This window comes from Pongo abelii, chromosome 16, assembly GCF_028885655.2.
Source record: "Pongo abelii isolate AG06213 chromosome 16, NHGRI_mPonAbe1-v2.0_pri, whole genome shotgun sequence".
NCBI classification, from domain to species: Eukaryota; Metazoa; Chordata; class Mammalia; order Primates; family Hominidae; genus Pongo; species Pongo abelii.
Genome location: NC_072001.2, coordinates 62,333,114 through 62,352,686, shown reverse-complemented (window position 1 = coordinate 62,352,686; position 19,573 = coordinate 62,333,114). Strand labels below are relative to the sequence as shown.

At 41.4% G+C, this 19,573-nt stretch overlaps 1 protein-coding gene across 1 annotated transcript in view; it reads left to right on the top strand.

Annotated features, from left to right (window-relative positions):
- The window catches only part of MYO1E (myosin IE), a 233,980-nt gene that overhangs the window by 85,240 nt on the left and 129,167 nt on the right, over positions 1-19,573 (top strand). The window contains exon 2 of the mRNA XM_024232358.3: positions 9,968-10,111. Within this exon, the coding sequence (XP_024088126.1) occupies positions 9,968-10,111 (144 nt within the window). The remainder of the gene's footprint in view (positions 1-9,967; positions 10,112-19,573) is intronic.

Genomic DNA, 19,573 nt, shown 5'->3' with positions numbered 1-19,573 from the left:
CCTGGAGTTTGTGAGGGAAAGAGGACAGAACCATTCTGGTAATGCTTACAGGAAGCACTTCCTGAGAGAGAAAGAATAAAAAGCAGGTGCCCAAGAGAATTTCCTGCTCAGCCTCAAGACAAGCCCTGACCCTGGGGACTACTGACATGTCCCACCTGTGGCTGGGAGGGTTTTCTGAGGTAGGAGGTCTAGATAGAGCAGGGGGCTTGGGAGCCCTGATGGAAAGTGCAGGGAATTCAGAACACGAACACAGGGTAGGTTCTACTTGTGAGAACAAAACCTAGGCTCTCATGTGCAAACTGAAAGGGAAATCTGGTCTTACCATGCGAGATTTTCCACAGCAGAGTAAAATGCATTTGGGAAATAGAACAGAAGTTGTTTAAATTCCCTATGGCTAGACTTGAAATTGACAAGAAAAGGCCCAATAGGGAATGCCAGTTTGTCTCCAGGTGTGGAACATGGCACCAAGGTAGACCTTAACATCGGTATGTACAACCCCACGTTGGTGTACTTTACAATATTTGTCTTTTTCTTTTCCTTTTTTTTTTTTAAACAGGGTCTTGCTTTGTCACCAGGCTGGAGTGCAGTGGTGCAATCATAGCTTACTGCAGCCTTGAACTCCTGGGCTCAAGCAATCCTCCCACCTTTGCTTCCCAAAGCCCTGGGATTACAGGCATGAGCCACCGCGCCTGGCTTACAACATTTGTCTTCGTAGCTATTTTTACACGTTGAAGAAACAAAACTAGCACACCAAACTGGTGGATTTTATGAAGATTGTTGTGTAGGTTTAATCAAAATGATTAAGGACAGTTTATAGAAAAATTCGAAGCAAGTGCTGTGGAACGTGGATATAGGAAACTTGTTAAAATAGTTGAAAATGACTGAGGTTTAGGAAAGATTGCAATATGGTGTGGTGTATGTCAGAAAAGTCATGGGGGCCGGGCGCGGTGGCTCACGCCTGTAATCCTAACCCTCTGGGAGGCCAAGGCGGGCAGATCACCTGAGGTCAGGAGTTTGAGACCAGCCTGGCCAACATAGTGAAACCCTGTCTCTACTGAAAATACAAAAATAAGCTGGGTGTGGTAGCGCACGCCTGTAGTCCCAGATATTCGGGAGACTGAGGCAGGAGAATCGCTTGAACCAGGGAGGTGGAGGTTGCAGTGAGCCAAGATCACGCCATTGCACTCCAGCCTAGGTGACAGAGCGAGAATCTTTCTCAAAAAAAAAAAAAAAAAAAAAAAAAAAGAAAAAAGAAAAAAAAAGGAAAAGTCATGGGGAAAGTCAGACATCATAGTAATCCCAGGGCAGACATATCGCATGGAGGGTGGGACACCTTTCTGCTTCAAATGGGGTTAATATTGAAAGAACCTGTAGACTGAAAGAGATACAAACTTGAACATGTCTTTACAAAGCAAAGAGGAAATTACGTGAAGACCTTGCTTTGAGAGCTGTGGTCTGGTGATGGGTGGCTTCTCTTGGGCAGCTTGTCATCCAGGACCCGTGTCCTCATCCTGTAGTGGGTTGGAGGTGGGGATGGGGGAGGGGGTGGCAGCTACAAAAATTTCCACAAAAAAACCTCTAAAACTGGGTGATCATCAACCTCACCAGTAAAGCCACTACACAGTTCCTGACGTGAGATTAGTATTTGGTACAATGCTTCCCGAATAATCAAAATTTTTATAATATTTTTTCATCTGTGATGATATTAAACAGTGATATTTGAAGAGTACCTGGCCCTTAGTAAATGTCATGTGCCATAATTCATCACACCTAAGATGCTACTGGTTATAAAAGGAGCATCATTATTTTATTTACAGTATTGAAAAATAAAAAAACACTGCCAGTTAAGCTATAACACATCATTAATTATAAGACATCCTTTTTTTTTTTTTTTTTTTTTTTTGGAGATGGACTTTCGCTCTTGTTGCTCAGGCTAGAGTGCAATGGCACGATCTCAGCTCACTGCAACCTCTGCCTCCCAGGTTCAAGCAATTCTCCTGACTCAGCCTCTGGAGTAGCTGAGACCACGTCCAGCTAATTTTGTATTTTTAGCAGGGACGGGGTTTCACAATGTTGACCAGGCTGGTCTTGAACTCCTGACCTCAAGTGATCTGCCCACCTTGGCCTCCCAAAGTGCTGGGATTACAGGCATGAGCTGCAGCGCCCAGCTGATTATATAAGACATCCTAATTTCAGAATGTGAAAATGTGAAAAAAAATGCATCTTAGAGTTGATGGAATACATTAACTGTTCATTTACAACATCTTATCTTTGAACTGTTCATTGATATAGAAAATGATCCTTTTGAGATTGACATTTCAGGCAGAGAAAGTAAAAGAAAGCTGTTGTGTCTCTTCTTTCTGGGAGCCTATTGTTAAAAAAAAGTTTGCTGTATCTGCAAGCTGGAATAAACAAAAAGAATTGGAGACTGAGTTGACATGAAATAATAAAAAATATGGAAAACAGTGTCAGACATTTATATATTTCATTCTGCTTAGCAACACTTTCACATCCATTATCTTATTTGATCTAATTTTTTTCACAGTGAAAACAGCTCTATGTGTGTATATTTTATATATACATACTCAGAAAAATAAAACCATACAGAAAGTACACTTAGAGATAAACAACCACAACATTTTAACAACTGTATTATTGTACAGCGATAGTGCATATAAATACTATCATATGTTCAATCAAAACAAAATTGGGGCTCCTTACCATCCCTTGTTATTTTTAACAAACCTTTTTTTTCCTCCCCCTTTTAACCCACTCAACCAATGTTGCTAGCTTGGTGTGCACCTTCCATGCACTGGATCATGTCATCATGTAAAACCAACACTACCCCTAAAAGGATTGGGGGTGGTTTGATGGTCAGTCTTATTTGATCTTCCCAGTGGCCCAGGGGGCAGTGTAGTGTTATGAACCCCTTTTTGCTGAGGAGGGGACAGGCTTCGAGAGGTTGAATGATTTGTGTGACACCCTATGGCTAAGTGGCACAGGGTCTTGGCTGGGAGGGCTAGTCTTTGAGAGTTGTCCTTGGCTTTTTTTCAGATCAAGTTGGTCACAGATACAACCTAGCAGCCTGAGACAGTCCAAGTTTATGCCTGTTCCTCCAGCTTTATTATTAACAACACTCTCTTCTGCATCAAAAGTGTCCTGGGCTGAATGATACATTATATGTTTGCTCTAGTGGTGGAACACTTCTCCAGTGGGGGCCAACTCTTCTAGGAAGGTTGATTCCAGGCGCTACCGACTAAGAGATCACTGGACACACAGTAGACCTGGAGCCATTGTCTCCACTTGGACTTAACGATGATATTGGAAGTGAGCTTTGGTATAGCAGAAAGAGCAGAGAAAAGGAAGTCAGAAATCCCTGTGTCAAGTCTCAGGGATGAAAGGAGACCACGTATGTGAAAATGCTACACAAATAATGAATCTGTGGTATGGTCACATATATTTAAATGGATGAAACTTTATGAATAAGCACATACTCCATATTCATTGAGTATTCCCTGCCCCGAGCCTCATATGCCAACCCCTCAGTACACTTTAACACCCACTCCAAGCAAAGGCAACGTGGTACATTGTGACCTCAGGCTTCAGTTTCTCCATTTGTAAAATAGTGCAGAAATTATAATACTTGTGTCTTGCAAGTGTTGTGAGAATTAAATGAGATAATTATGTAAAAAGCATTGGCACGTATTTCTGGTTTCAGTAAATGTTCCAATTATCTAGGGGTGTAAGGGGATGAGAGTGGTTTGTTGGCTACTGACTACCCTGTCCTCCATGCACTGTTTCAGAAACACTTTTTCCTCATATTGTACTCTGTGCACTGAAGTCCAGCACACACATATTTGCTTCAGAGACACATCTTCCCATCACCAAAATATTAGGGGTTTAAATTTCATAAAGTTGAAATAAAGTGCAAGCCCAATGCTGGTTTGTAGACCAGTTTGCAAGCCCAGTGCCTTGTATGTAGCAGACAGACAAATATTTTTGGTTGATTTTTCATCATTTGCAATGGAAATAAATGTTTCAGTCCAGTAAAATGGCAGAAATGTAGAAGGTGAAATTCCAGAATGTCTTAAAATTAAAAGACCAAAGTGTAATAGGTAGTCCCTTTCCCGTTATTACTCACAGAGACAGAAAAATCCCATTACAAAACAAGCTCAGTTTGATTGCAGGCCAGAGTATTACCCATTGTCCGTTGTTCACCGTAAGAATATGGTTTATCTGCTTCTCAGGGTGATCTACTTATAACACTGGAGGCATTCTAGTCCCGGATTTTCTGTAATCAGATCTGCTGTCCTGTTGTGCTCATGGGCCAACTAAATGGCCCAGACATGATACTATCTTATTGTCCAGACAGCATCTTCCAATTACCTTTCAAACCTGGACTTAGCATAGAATCCAGTCTTAGGACAGTCCTGGCTTTTGACTTGGAGAGCCTGGTCAGTGCCCAACAGCAAACCAGAAAATGCTCAATTATATTGATGTTTCTATTTATTTTAAGATTTTACTAACACATGCTTATAATTAAAAAATGTAAACTGTACAGAGAGGTCTACAATGGAAAATAAAAGTTACATTTCTCCTAAAACTCCAGGTCTTCTCCCCAAAAGTACCAACAAAACAATTATAGCACACATGCCGTTTTAAAAAAATTACACAAATTCAATAATTCTATATTTATTCCACATATTGACTACTCTTTCAATGAAACAGTATCTTGACGCTCTTTCCATATCAGGACATGCAAGTTCCTTTAATGACTGCAAAGTACTCCTTTGCAGAGCATTCTGTATTCTAATCAGTCCCTTAATGATGCTTCTGTTTCCCTATTACAAACTTTGCTACAGTGAACAACCTTGCACATGTATCTTTTGCAGGAGTATCTTGAGGTAGTTTCCTAAAAAATACAGTTGCTGGCTCAAAGAGGATGAGGCTTTGATTTTTTTTTTTTTTTTTTTTTTTTTTTTTTTTTTTTTTTTTTTTTGAGACGGAGTCTTGCTCTGTTGCCAGGCTGGAGTGCAGTGGCCCGATTCTGCAACCTCCGCCTCCTGGGTTCAAGCAATTCTCCTGCCTCAGCCTCCCGAGTAGCTGGGACTACAGGCGCATGCCACCATGCCCAGCTAAATTTTGTATTTTTAGTAGAAACGGGGTTTCACTATGTTGGCTGGGATGGTCTTGATCTCTTGAGCTTGTGATCCGCCCACCTTGGCCTCCCAAAGTTCTGGGATGACAGGCATGAGCCACCGTGCCTGGCCCAGACTTTGATTTTTATTTGGTTAGCTATGTTTATATATTGGTCTGTGTGTCTAAAATTTCAATACCGATTTCCAATTTGCTACCTAAAAATACTGTGCAGTATACTCTTTGTAGAAGTTTGTAAGAGTATTGATGGTCACCTCCTCCCCACTGCCCTGTACGGGGTGGGGGCCTTGTTGTATTTACACAACACATTTAATTGTCTCCCTTTTCTGGGCATTTGAAGGCATTTGAAGATGGTAGTTACCTAGTATATGGGTAACTCCTCCTTTCTCCCAGATGAATCGAAGAACAGTGCTCCCTCGGACACTAATGAAGTGTTCGCAGAACACTGGCTGCTGTGTGGGGCCAGGCCTACCCTGGGGCTGTCTCCTGGGCAATGAAGGTGGACTTTGAGGAGAGAATAATCCTTCCTGTGTATGCTGACTCACCTTTGCTCTTCGTGGTCCCCGCCCTGGTAAACAGACACCAGTCAGTGAGGTTCCACCTTTAAAAAAATCAGTCAGGGAATCACCCAGCTGAGGTTCCCAGCCTCAAGGCCAAGTTCTTCCTCTGTGCGAGGGACTCTGGTGTTTGGGTTCCACCTCTTAAATGTTAGCAACAAACCAGGCTATTATGTGGATAGGGGCGTACCCTACTTTCCAGAACTTGCACATGAATCAACTGCTTTTTAATAAACTACGTCATCCTTAGAAACCGAATGTGGATCTGAGAGTGTCTGCACTCAATCTCTATCTAATGGAAATTTCTCCGTCATAATTTGTAGGAAGTGTCAGGGATAAGAGTAACTTTTTCATTATTGTTATTATTACGTTCATGTCGTAGCTGGCACGCCCGCCACTGCCCTCCTCCCTTTGTGCTGTGTGCTCCACTCACCAGGGGCTGCTGGAAAATGCAATACCTTGCTGAGTAGCCACCTGTTTAAAATGGTACCATTTGTAGTGGGGGAAGCAAAAGGGAATTACTTAAAAATGAAGCTCGCCTGAGAGTCGTGAGGTAGTAGCCCAATAAACAATGCCTTTGCCCTCTGAAGAGAATGGCTGCCCTCACACTGATGAGGAACCATCTCTGCTGCCCCTCTCCCAGCACACATGGCAGGCAAACCTGCCCCTGCCTCTCAGCAGGGGTAGAGGAAGAAATGAGGGGCAAAACAGGTGCGAAGGGTTAGTTGCTCCAGAGCCCTGATGCGTATTCTCACAATTCTAGGGCTGTGTAGTTAGTGTCTTAGAACAACTTTCAGCCTCTGGTCCCTAGAGCGTAGGATAGTGCGTGGTAACAATGCCCCGCCACACCGCCCACGTAACTCCTGGGATTCAGCGGCTGTGTGCAGAGGCCATGTGCCTCTGGACAAGTCACACTAGTACTAAATTCTGTTGTCCCCTACCCAGCAACAGAATATGGTTTTTGTTTCACTGTGGGGAACTTTTCAGCTTCCCAGGCTGGGCTGAGGGCCTGCACATCCGTGTTTGGTTTCCAGCTTTCCTGATAACCATATCACCCTCTGCTAAAGCTTCCCAGCTCAGCCCTAGCCCAGCTTTCATTGATCCACCTTGACCTTGATGATCTGGGCAGGTCAGGTTCTCCCAAAGGCTCTGAGTTGCTCCCACCTCCAGGTTCTTTCCTCTCTCCCTTTGCCTCATCTGGATGGGTTTTTAGGGGAGTGGGGAGAAGAAACCCATAGTGAGGAGTGGTCACTAAAGACAGAAGTTATCATTAGAAAACCCTGGGCAGTTTACAGTTTTTTCAGCAGTAAAATAGAGATAGTAATACATAGTATGGAGGGATGGTTGTGAAGGTTGAATGAGTTCACATATGTAACTATAATTGCCTGGCAGAGGGAGGGAGAGACGGGGAAGGGAGACAGGGAGGGAGGGCGGAAGAAAGAGAGAGGGAGAGGGAGAGAGAGAGAGACAGAAACTGATATGTGACCTATGGGATATAAAAAACGTATCAAATCAAAAATAACTTTGGTCTTTTAGTCTTTAATGCTAAGAGGAGGTGGTCATGAATAAAAATTGTATGTCTTTTTAATGATACATTTGGTTTTGGAGACAGTCTGTCATTCCGTTGTCATGTTAATGGGTAGAAATATCCAATCAGTCAGTCATTCATGTATGAGACTGTGAAGAAACCACGTTTGGATGCGTCCATAGTCATCGAATCTTTGGTTCACATCTTGGCTTTTGCTAGTTACTAGTTGGGAGATCTCATTTTCCTCCTATGTGGCATGGGAATGTTAACCCCTCTCTCCTAGGATTGCTTGCAGTAGTAAGTAGAACACCCTCCACAAATCAAATAACTAATTCCTTTGCGTATTGTAACCACTGTCGCCTTGTTATAGATAGCAGACTGGAAAATGAGTCCTCTTCGAGCATTAGAGACTGGGGCTAGGAATCTTCAGTGTCGAGTGATATTTGGAACTATGAGAATCAATGAACTCTACTGTGAGTGCTTTTCTGCTAGGAAATAACTACCATGAGAAAAAGGAGGAAACAGCCTCTGAGGTGGGGCAGTCAGGAATGTGTCTCTGTGCACTGAGACAGGGAAAGACCGATGGGTTTGATACTGAGACAAACTTGGGTTACGCTAGGAAGGCAGTTTCTTTGGATCAATACAAACATACACACCATGACACAGAGCTTCTCTGTTTCTTGTCCTTTATAGAAGTTGAATAAGTACTTATTAACAGCCCTTGTGTTTTGTTCAACTCTGCTTCCATTTTTAGATGTCTATGGGGGTTAAAAACCAACCAACCAATCTGCAGGTTGGTTACTCTGGGACCCTAGTTTTCTGTGCAGAGTAACCGTAGGTGCCCAGAAAGCTGGAAAAGGTGGGGAGGTGAGGGGAGCAGGAATCACTGGGAATTATCTGGCTGGAAGTAGACCATGGGCATTCGATGGAAATCTAGTGAGTCATGCTGTGGCCAGTTCTTTTTTTCTCTTTCTGCTTTGCCACAAGAGGAAGAAGGAGTGGTGAGGTCTGAGGTAATTTTGTAGAATTGATGCTGCGTGTGGTTCTGAGAATGCCAGATATAAAGAGTTTCCTTCTGCAAGACAGCATGGGTGGCAAGCCTTCCAGAATCCCTTTCCAGAGCAGGAGCCCATGACACTGTACACTTTTCCTGTGGTAGTTCCTTCTTGGCTGGTTTTAAAAGATGGCTTTTCCCAGAGCTTCTTAGAACTTGCTCTTAGCAAAGGATCTGTGTTTCCCATAGAAAAAAAAGTAAACCATTTAATGAATTTTTAAAATAAAATTTGAAATGGCTTCCATCTTGTTTCTTCTCATCTTCTCCTCTCAAAAAGCCTCCTTTTCCCTTTTTTCATCCTAGTTTTGATGTCTGAGCAGTTGGCCTTTCTAGATACCCTTATTTAGAATTTTTCTCTCCTTCATTCGAAGTCCCCCAAGCAGTGAGCAGGGAGGGAGCAGGGGCGAGTCTCACCCAGTTCAGTGCCCACTGCACTTACCCATTGGCGACACTCCCAGTAGAATGCAAGCATTTGAAGGTAAGGGAGGATCTTCCAATATTGTCATGTAATATTTGCCATTACTTCATATTTATTAGCTTTTTTGCTGATAAGTGTAGATTATAATGAATGTCCTTCCTCCTCTGGTCTCCTCCAGCAAATTCTAAATATCTTAGACCTACTTCAAATGGCTCCTTTTCTGGGAAGTCATTTCTTCTGCCTCTCCCAGGACAAAGTGGCCTACCCTCCACTCCTGGAACACCCATTTTGTGTGTGTTTATGTTGACTGTTATTGACGCATGAATCACTTTGTTCCATCATTATCTAGGTGTCCTTCAAGGGACTTTGAACTGCCCAAGTGCTCAGCTCCCCAAGTGCTCATGAGTCACTTTGTCCCATCATTATCTAGGTGTCTTCATAGGACTTTAAGCTCCCCAAGTGTGCCATAAGAACTTGGCACATAGCTGAACACATGGGGGACCTCACTACAGAAATGCCAAATGAAAGGAAGCCCTGCAGTCCACAGAGTGTTCAGAGGCCGCCCCTGGTGTGAAGCTGAAAAATCCCAGACGTAGATGAGGGCCACAGCTTCATCTACCCAAGGGGGCCATGCGGGGATGAGGCCCTCCTCTCCTGGGTGTGTTCCGTGATCTCGTTTCGTCTGTCCTGTCCACATGCTCGTTATTAGAGCAGTAATCAGTCATAAAAATGTAGCCTATCTTTTGAATATGGCAAGCCAGTATTACACGTATGACAGTGATAAGTTTATGAAGGGAAAGTAATTTAGATGACTTGAGAAATTATGACCGTGTGACATAGCCTTTGTGTGATACATATTCTTTCCACTTCTGGATTCTGTCATGTAATTTGCAAAACGAGACTAGAAAGTTTCTATGTCGTTGCTTATTTTCACTGACAAATTCAGTACAACAGTATGGTTGAAGGATAGTCTCATCCGAGACTATTGAGCATGTGTTGTGCTGTATTCCTGATACTGCTTACCACTTCACACATGTTATTTTATTTAATCCTTCCAGCAACGTTGTGAAATGGGTCTGTCGGTAGCAAAGCTGGAACTTGAATCCTCATCTTATTGATTGCAGAATCTTTCTCTGCACTGCTCTTTCTGCTACATTTTATTTGAAGAATATTTGGGAAATTAACAGCATTTTCTCTTTGTTACTACAGGGGAAAATAAACTATCCTAGTAATTGTGTGTTTTATCTTCCCAGGGAAGCAAAGGTGCCTACCAGTATCACTGGCAAAGCCACAATGTCAAGCACAGTGGTGTGGACGACATGGTGCTACTGTCCAAGATTACAGAGAACTCCATCGTGGAGAATCTGAAGAAGAGATACATGGATGACTACATTTTTGTATCCTTTATTGGCTGCTTTGGACATTTCTAAGTGATATTACAGTGTCCACAGTTAAATTGTGGCTTTATGCTGGGTGCAGTGGCTCACGTGTGTAATCCCAGCACTTTGGGAGGCTGAGGCAGGAGGATTGCTTGAGCCCAGGAGTTCCAGACCATCCTGGGCAACACAGGGAGACCCCATCTCTATTAAAAAAATAAAAATAAAAAGTGAACTTGTGGCTTTATTCCTGGCTTTAGAAGAGCTATCTGAAAGTCTGAACAGATGCTGAGTGCTCACATTGTTTTCACTGTTTCAGAATAAGGTTTTGTATGTTTATATCACTTGATTCAGGCTGTGCAAAGGGCAAAGATGATGCCCGGTTATTCTCCTGGCATTTCACAAAGTAAAGATGCAGCCAGTATTTATCTATTTTAGTCTATAATATTGTCCCTTTGACATGCTGTAGTCATGCACGTGGTGTCTAAAACCTCTGCTCTTCCTAGAGGAAGTCCTGGTTTGCAAAGAGTTCTATCAATAATGCATCCTGACTGCAAAGCAGAGACATTTGAGTCTGCACTTAAAAGGCTTAAAATTGTTGCCAGTTTTTCTGCATTTTAATGTTTACTAAAGGAAATGTGAGAAGTGAAGATCGACTATTGAAAATGCTTGACGTTCTTGAGTTGTTCTTTATGTTTCAATTTTAGCTTGCCAGATGCCGTTTTTTATGGGGCTTTAAAAAATGCAGAATGGAAATTTGATTCAAATATGGGTTGACTTCATTATCAACAGGGAACTGTGATATTTGCTTAAGTTCCTATAGGATTCAGGAGTTTTGTTTGATGCAGCTATGTAAAGATATACTGGTGGAACTATTGTGAGAGTTAGTCATGGACATGCAAAACTCTGTGTGAAATCTGTATTACAGTACCAAAAAGTTTAACTTTGATGCCAATGGTGCCTTCTGAAAGTATGGTATCATGGATGACTTATTAAAAAGTGGAGTCTTTGCTACTGATGTAATATACATCTTAGATTTTTACCCAAAAAGCTTGGGGAAGAATAGTTTTCACAGCAGTGGCTTATTATGATTACTTAAACTGGTTGTTTGACTATTAGCTAAAAGCACTGGAACCTTTGCAGTAATAACTTTTGCAGGGGCTGCCTATCCCATCACTGGTAAGTTGTGGGGGGTGGGGTTCAACTTATCAGGTATTCAGCAAACAATACTATTAAATAATTAACAGCATTATTCCAAGGCATTTGGACCATTCTGACCAGTACTCTGCTGTTTCTTATTTACTATAAGGGAATTTTACCAATATCTGCAGTTAAACCTCTGAACCTCTGTTCTCAAGGATTAACAGATATAGTTGGATTTATTGGCTACCTTATAATTGCATCATTTTTTAAAACATTTCTTTTTACAGCACTTTGGGAGGCAGAGGCTGGTGGATCACTTGAGGTCAGGAGTTTGAGACCAGGCTGGCCAACATGGTGAAACCCTGTCTCTACTAAAAATGCAAAATTAGTGGGGTATGGTGGCGTATGCCTTGTAATCCCAGTTACTTGGGAGGTTGAGGCAGGAGAATTGCTTAAGTTTGGGAAGCAGAGATTGCAGCGAGCCATCACTTCACATACTTACGGTGTGTGGTGTAAACATTTAAAATCTATACTCAGCAATTTTGAAATATACATTACATTATTATTTACTTATATAACTTCTGGATCAGGGTGGCGACCTATGGCTGACAGACAAAATCTTACTCACCACCATTTTTTGGACAGCAGTTTTGTTGGAACATAGCCATGCTCATTTGTTTAGTTATTGTCTAGGGTTGTTTTCACATTATGGTGGCAGAGCTAAGTAGTTGTAACAGACTCTCTGCAAAGTCTCAAATATTTACTTTCTGGCCGTTTGCAGAAAAAAAATTGCTGACTTCTGCTCCAGATACCTGTGCAGGGCTTCTTTTTTTTTTTTTTTTGAGATGGAGTCTTGCTCTCTCGCCAGGCTGAAGTGCAGTTGACGCAATCTTAGCTCACTGCAACCTTCGCCTCCCAGATTCACCCCTTCCTCAGCCTCCCGAGTAGCTGGGACTACAGGCGTGTGCCACCACGCCCAGCTAATTTTTGTAATTTTAGTAGAGATGGGGTTTCACCATGTTGGCCAGGATGGTCTCAATCTCTTCACCTCATGATCCGTCCACCTCGGCCTCCCAAAGTGCTGGGATTACAGGCGGGAGCCGCCGTGCCCGGCAGCTTCATTTAATTGAATTGTACAAAAGCAGTTATGTTCAGTTGCAGGTTTTTATTTTATTTGCTCAAAATACTGAAATATGCTTACTTTATCTGGACTTATCACTGTCAAAAAATGTTAGTCACTTTTATGTGCAGCATCCACAGCACATGAAAACTGGCAGATAATTTATTAGGAGGAGCTGGGTGGCAGGATGTGGATCTGGACTGTCTGGCTTCAAACCTTGCTCTGCATAGATTTGGTGACCGTAATGTTTTGTGACCTCTGTGCCTTGGTTTCCATACCTGTAAAATGGGAGTGATAATAAAATCTCCCACGTAAGGCTGTTGTAGGGTGAAACGAAATAAAGAATGCAGCAAGTAAACAGTAAGTATGAGTCATTATTACCACGCACTAGGGCAGGTATGTAAGTGCTTCCCATATTTCCGAGTTATTTTCCAAAAATTCAACTGTAAACTTGTTTATTGGAAATTAAAATGCATTTTGCCACAGAAACCGTTATAAATGGAGGATTGATAAGCCCATAGAAGCCTTCATTTCCACTGAATGTAGTAGTTGTACAAATTATATTTTGAAATGTTCTTGGAATGCGGGCTGAACTTACTGCATTGTAAAGATGGAAATAGGGTTTTTTGATAAGCTGGGTATAAAAAGAAACAAATGATGTCCGTAGTCAGTCCCTCCTAACTCCAGGCAGCCTCGCTCCTTCCCATCACGATTGTTTACTCCCAAAACACCAGAAGCAGGGACTATGTCTTGTATATCTTCTTCAAAAAGTAACATATAAAAACCCTTTAAAGCAATATAGGTTCATGTAACATGGCTCATACCATGTAGTCAAGCAAAAAGGAAAATAGCGAAATCACCCAGAACCGATCACCAAAGGTTAGTTCTTATTAATCTCTTGGTGTAGAGCTTTCAGTTTAACCACATATGGCCATGCATATGTGCGTGCTTTCTTGTTAATTTTAACAAAAATGGCATCATCCTGCCTCATGTATTTCTTGGTTTCCTGCATAATTTTTGGCATGGTGCATTGTATTAAGTATTCATTGACAATTTGTTGACTGTTAAGACTTGCTTTTTAAATTCAGACAACAGAATTTTTAAATGACTCACACAGAGAGGGCTGTTTATGCGCCTTTGAATTAATGTCTTTGAATCGATGACTGACTAATCGTGTGTTCTACCAAGGAAATGAGTTACTTGACCACTAATGACTTTATGTTTTAGAAATCTCTACCCACTCAATATATGGGAAGCCCGGCATAAATGTGCTTTCTATCATTAGCACAGAGTAGCTTTCAGCTTTGAGGAAGCTTGATGGATGTTTGTGAAATAATACAGGGGCTCTGCTGCAAATCTTCCTCTGCTAAGTGATAAAAGCATCCTTTAACACTTCAATGTTAAGGGAATATTATAATAGAATGGCATTACTGTAAGTAAGAGTTGGGTTTTTTCCTCTCCTATGTTTAATTGTTAAGACGAGAAGAGACTTGATTTTGCATTGAGTTATAAAATTGCTCACTTTATCCCTTCTATATCTAATTCCTGCACATTGTCTTGTATTGAAAGTCAGCATTTGGGGCGATCGATTGTTAATGCATTCAGGCTGAATGCACATTTCTTCTACATTAGGAAAAAAAAATCCACTTAGAAAATGCTGCATTGTTTACCAATAAAACTCCATATTTTTTAGTTATTTGTCCTATGACAAGGTTTAATTTGCCATCTGTTTGTCATCAATGTTGCCACACTTTTTACAATTACATTGTAAGATCTATGAGGAAAACATTACAGGGTTCTCTATTGTGCGTGGGGAGAGAGCACTTCTGACCACTTGGCTGACGAAAAGAGTTCCTGTGCAAAGCACTCTGTGCTCATTAGGTCCAACTTTCTCCAAACTTGTTTTTACTCAAAGACCGCACTCAAGTGTGTTTGGCATTTTTAATCCTTGAATTAGGAGTCCAGACTTTCGTGCCAGACCCACTAGATTTCAAAGCAGTGTAGTTGTTCCGAGTGAGGTCTGGCCCTTGGCATCCAGTTCACTGGAGGGGCAGCGTGCTATATAGCAAGACAGATGCCAGGCTGGAGCCAAAGCCTCGAGTTCCAGCCCACCCATTCTCCACGTGACTCTGGGGAAGTCAACTCACCTCCCTGTGCCACCTCAGGGATGAACCCAGGGAAGTCCACTTGACCAGCGTAGGTGGTTTTGGGAAATTCACTGACTATTCAAATAGATTTTAACCGGCTGGGCACAGTGGCTCATGCCTGTAATCCCAGCACTTTGGGAGGCTGAGGCAGGTGGATCATGAGGTCAGGAGATTGAGACCATCTTGGCCAACATGGTGAAACCCCGTCTCTACTAAAAATACAAAAATTAGCTGGGTGTCCTGGCGCATGCCTGTAGTCCCAGCTACTCGGGAGGCTGAGGCAGGAGAATTGCTTGAACCCGGGAGGTGGAGGTTGCAGTGAACCAAGATTGCACCACTGCACTCCAGCCTGGTGACAGAGCAAGACTCCGTCTCAAAAAAAAAAAAAAAAGATTTTAAAAGTTCAATTCTTAGCATTGCCTAATAAGACTGTTAAAAACAAACATTTGAGGCTGGGCACAGTGGCTCATGCCTGTAATCCCAGCACTTTGGGAGGCCGAGGTGGGCGGATCACAAGGTCAGGAGATCGAGATCATCCTGGCTAACAAGGTGAAACCCCGTCTCTACTAAAAATGTAAAAAATTAGCCAGGCGTGGTGGCGGGTGCCTGTAGTCCCAGTTACTCCGGAGGCTGAGGCAGGAGAATGGTGTGAACCTGGGAGGCGGAGCTTGCGGTGAGCCGAGATCACACCACTGCACTCCATCCGGGTGACAGAGGGAGACTCCGTCTCAAAAAAAAAAAGAAAAACAAAATTTGAAAGTTGTACTACCATCACATTTCAAAAAAGAAAGAATATTTTTACACCAAAAACGTAGGAAGGACATAATCTAAGAATAAACGACAGTTTCTTTATTTTGAATAAATTAAGCTTTATGAAAAATTCAGTGCATTGTTTGTTTTTTTTGTCATTCTTGCTGCAGGTCAAGATCCATGGACAGGCATTTGGGAACCCATCAGTTAAAGATATCTTGGGTTTCTTCTGTCTCCCAGAGTCTTTTAAATAATTGGCATTTTTTTTCCTCCTGTTTTTTGGTATCATAGCTTCATATCTTTATGCAGTTTGAAAATTAACCTTAGGCCACACCTTCACCACCAAGGATTATGTGGGTAAGACAATGATCCAAATGGCTTTTCCCAGAGGCACACCTGAATTATGCAATAGGAGTGGGAGTGAGCATTGTTGGAATTACCTGGAGTTCCCAAACCAGCAGGAGAGCACAGGTCTCTGGAAAATAGCTAAGGCCTCTGCAGACATAGTAAGGTGGAAAAGGTGAGAATTGTTTAGATAAACAATATTCTAAACTCTCACCGGAAATAACTACAATATGTTTATTTTCTTTAAATCAATTCTCCTTAGTTTTTCTGTAGAAACAGCCATTTTATTTTTTGAGACTTTTTTTTTAATTTTTTTATTTTATTTGCTCTGTCGCCAAGGCTGGAGAGCAATGGCATGATCACAGCTTGCTGCAGCCTTGCCTTCCCAGGCCTAAGTGATCCTCTCACCCCAGCCTCCCAAGTAGCTGGGACTACATGTGAAGACCACCATGCCTGGCAATTTTTTTTTTTTTTTTTAAGAGATGGGGTCTCAGTATATTGCCCAGGCTGGTCTCGAACTCCTGGACTCAAGCAGTCATCCCACTTGTCCTCCCACAGTGTTGTGATTATAGCAGCCAACCAGAAACAGCCATTTTAAACCAAACTTTATTTTTTAGGTATCTTCCCAAATAGTATTATCCCCAAGAACCCTACTGAGAAATTTAGGGAGCAGGTACAAATTTCCCTCTTCATTTCGTTCTGACCTGAGTCATTGATTCAGAATTGGCCTAGAATAGTCCAAAATAAATTTTTGTTTTTGTTTTTTTCTTGAATATCTCCTTAACCAGGCCCTAATCAGAATTTATGTAATCTACATGGTGAAAAATCAAGACTTAATGAGATATCTCTTTATATAGCAGATTAACAGTTTTTAAAATGTTGGTTACTTTAGGAGTTCATATGCAACTGAATTCATATTTATTGAGTAACCAAGGGATTGGTAGGGAGGTGGTACCTTTGTCTGTTGTCCTGAGGGCAGCCCTTTATTCTTTGTGTGCAGTGATCAGTTTGTCTAGGACGAGGCGGCAGTAACCACATTCCCTTTACAACTAAGGGAAGGAGTACCCTCCTCCATGGAAAGAGCTTATTTGCCTGTTTGTTTTTCCCTGGGGACGGATGTAGACATGAAATAAACATCTTCCTCTTCTGAAGTGAAGATGGTTCTAGCAGTGCTGTATTTCTTTAAAATTGGGTTTACCATAAGAATCATTATTACTTCATTCATTAATTGTTTGTTTGTTTTCTTTTTTGGGAGTCAGGGTCTGGCTCTGTTGCCCAGGCTGGAGTGCAGTGGCATGATCATGGGTCACTGCAACCTCGACCTGCTTGGCTTAAGCAATCCTCCCACCTCAGCAGGAACTACAGGCACGTACCAACCAACATGCCTGGCTAATTTTTAAAAAATTTTTTGTAGAGATGAGGTCTCACTAGATTGTCCAGGCTGGTTTCGAACTCCTGAGCTCAAGGGATCCACCCACCTTATCCTCCCAAAGTGCTAGGACTACAGGCTGGAGCCACCACACCCTGCTCGTTCATTCAATTTTGGATAGGTCTTTACCAATTAGAAAAGATACTTTAAAAATCCACCTAAGGGAAGTAAGTTTTCGAGTATGCAAAGCATCACAGAATCTAAGCTAGAAGAGGCTGTCAATTTAGGGTTGCCAGATAAAATTCAGGACTGCTGGTTAAGTTTGAATTTCAGATAAACAACAAGTTACTTTTTACTATAAGTTTATGTACCAAATATTACTGGGGAACATCCTTATTTGGGACATACTTTAAAAAATTCTTCTTTGAATGCCTTTCCAATTTAACTAGTTTTCTGTGTTTTTATTTGCTAAATCGGGCTACCAATAATCATATTAACACAACAGTACCTCCTTATCTTAGACATTCTAGCTTTTGATTAAGAGTATGGGCGTGGGATCCAGACTGCCTGAGTTTGAATCATAGCTCTGTCACTTATAGTGTGTGACCTTAAGCAACTTTTAAAATTTCTCCATGCCTCAGTTTCCCTATACAGGTTGCATATCCTTAATCTGAAAATTCCAAGTTTGAAATGCTGCAAAGTTTGAAATATTTTGATAATCAACATGATGTTCTTCAGAGCATTTCAATTTTGGATTTTTGGGTTAGGGATGCTGAGCTGGTGGTGAGTGTAATGCAAACGTTCCAAAATATGAAAAAATGCACAATTTGCAAAAAGCATTTTGGATAAGGGATAGTCAACCTGAAGTCAAATAGGTTGTTATTTGGTGCTAAGATGTAAATGTATATGTGTTTAATTAATTTTATCACCCCTTATTGAGTCTTGGCTATGGCATCATGGACATCTTACCTGCTTGATAATTTTAACAGTACATGTATGTGTCCTAAATTTTCACTAATCTATCATTGGCCTCATCTGACTTTGGCAATTGGGAATACATTTTCCATGGCCCTGCTTCCATAACTCTTCAGTAATTTTCATTTATGGCTTACTGTCTCATCAGCATTTTCTCTTAGCACTATGGCCTGTCCTTAGACCAGAACTGGGCACCGCTGAAGTGGTCTTAAAACCACCTCATCTTCCCTGATAGCAATTCATGTTCAACCCTTCAAGTCTGAAGATCTTTCTGGTCAGTGACAAAGAGAAGTAAAATCACAATCATGTCATTCTGCATGCTTACCTTTGTATATATACAATAATCTAAAATATTATCTTAAAAAAATTATATGATTATATGATCCATCTCACATTGATTTGTATTCAATAATAATAACACTGTATCTAATAGAAACTAACAAACGATTGTCTCTAAAACAGCGCCTGGCGTGTTAAGCCACACTTGAAACATGCATCATGATTTCAGATATTAAATGATAAAACATGTGCCTTAGAGGATATTAATTAAGGAAAAGCCACTACTATGTGCTGTGCTCACAGTGCTGAGCGTTTTATAATTATTTCATTTAAGTATAGTGAGACTATCAGGTAAGGTCCTATTTTATCTCCATCAGCACCAGCCAATCTGACTGAACACCTGGGCTGGTTTTCATGGTACACAGGTCTTAATGTGTAAATATAAAAATATCCCCCTGTGGGAGGAAATCTCATAGTTTTAAGTCTTTATCTAAAACTATATGTTTATAAATAACTTTCTGTTTAACAATTTATTTGTAAAATTTCTAAACACCTTGAAATTGATCATTAAAAGAAACAGTTTTGAATGTCTCTGTGTGTGTGTGTTGTTTAGATTTTTTTTTCTCCATGAAGTCAAGAAGTTATATATATTCGTTTATTTTGTTCACTGTCATATCCCGAGCATCTAAAACAGTACCTGGCAAGTTAAGTAAGCACTCAATTCAAATTAGTTGATTGTTGAATGAATAAGTGGAAATATTTTTCATGTGATCATAAGTCTTCATTTATTTTGGTATATTAAAATGTGTTGTGTAAAATTTTTAAGGCCAAGCATAAGCATAGCCTCTCTGAGAGGCCATCTTGTATTCCCCAAGCAGAAATAATACCTTCTTTCCCTAAACCTGATGTAGGTGGGTTTATAATTTTCTTCTCTGAAAACTACCTTATTTATGATTATTACTGTTATTTTGAGACAAGGTCTGTCTCTGTCACCCAGGCTGGAATGCGGTGACGTGATCTTGGCTTGCTGTAACCTCTGATGTGGGCTCACTGCAACCTCTGATGTGGGCTCACTGCAACCTCCGCCTCCTGGCCTCAGTCAGTCCTCCTGCCTCAGCTTCCCAAGTAGCTGGGACTGCAGGCACATGTCCCCATGCCCGGCTAATGTTTTTGATTTTTTTTTTTTTTTTTGGAGACAGAGTCTCACTATGTTGCCCAGGCTGGAGCGCAATGATACGATCTTGTTTCACTGCAACCTCTGCCTCATGGGTTCAAGCAATTCTCCTGCCTCAGCCTCCTGAGTACAGTAGCAGGGACTACAGGCGTGTGCCACCACACCTGGCTAATTTGTGTAT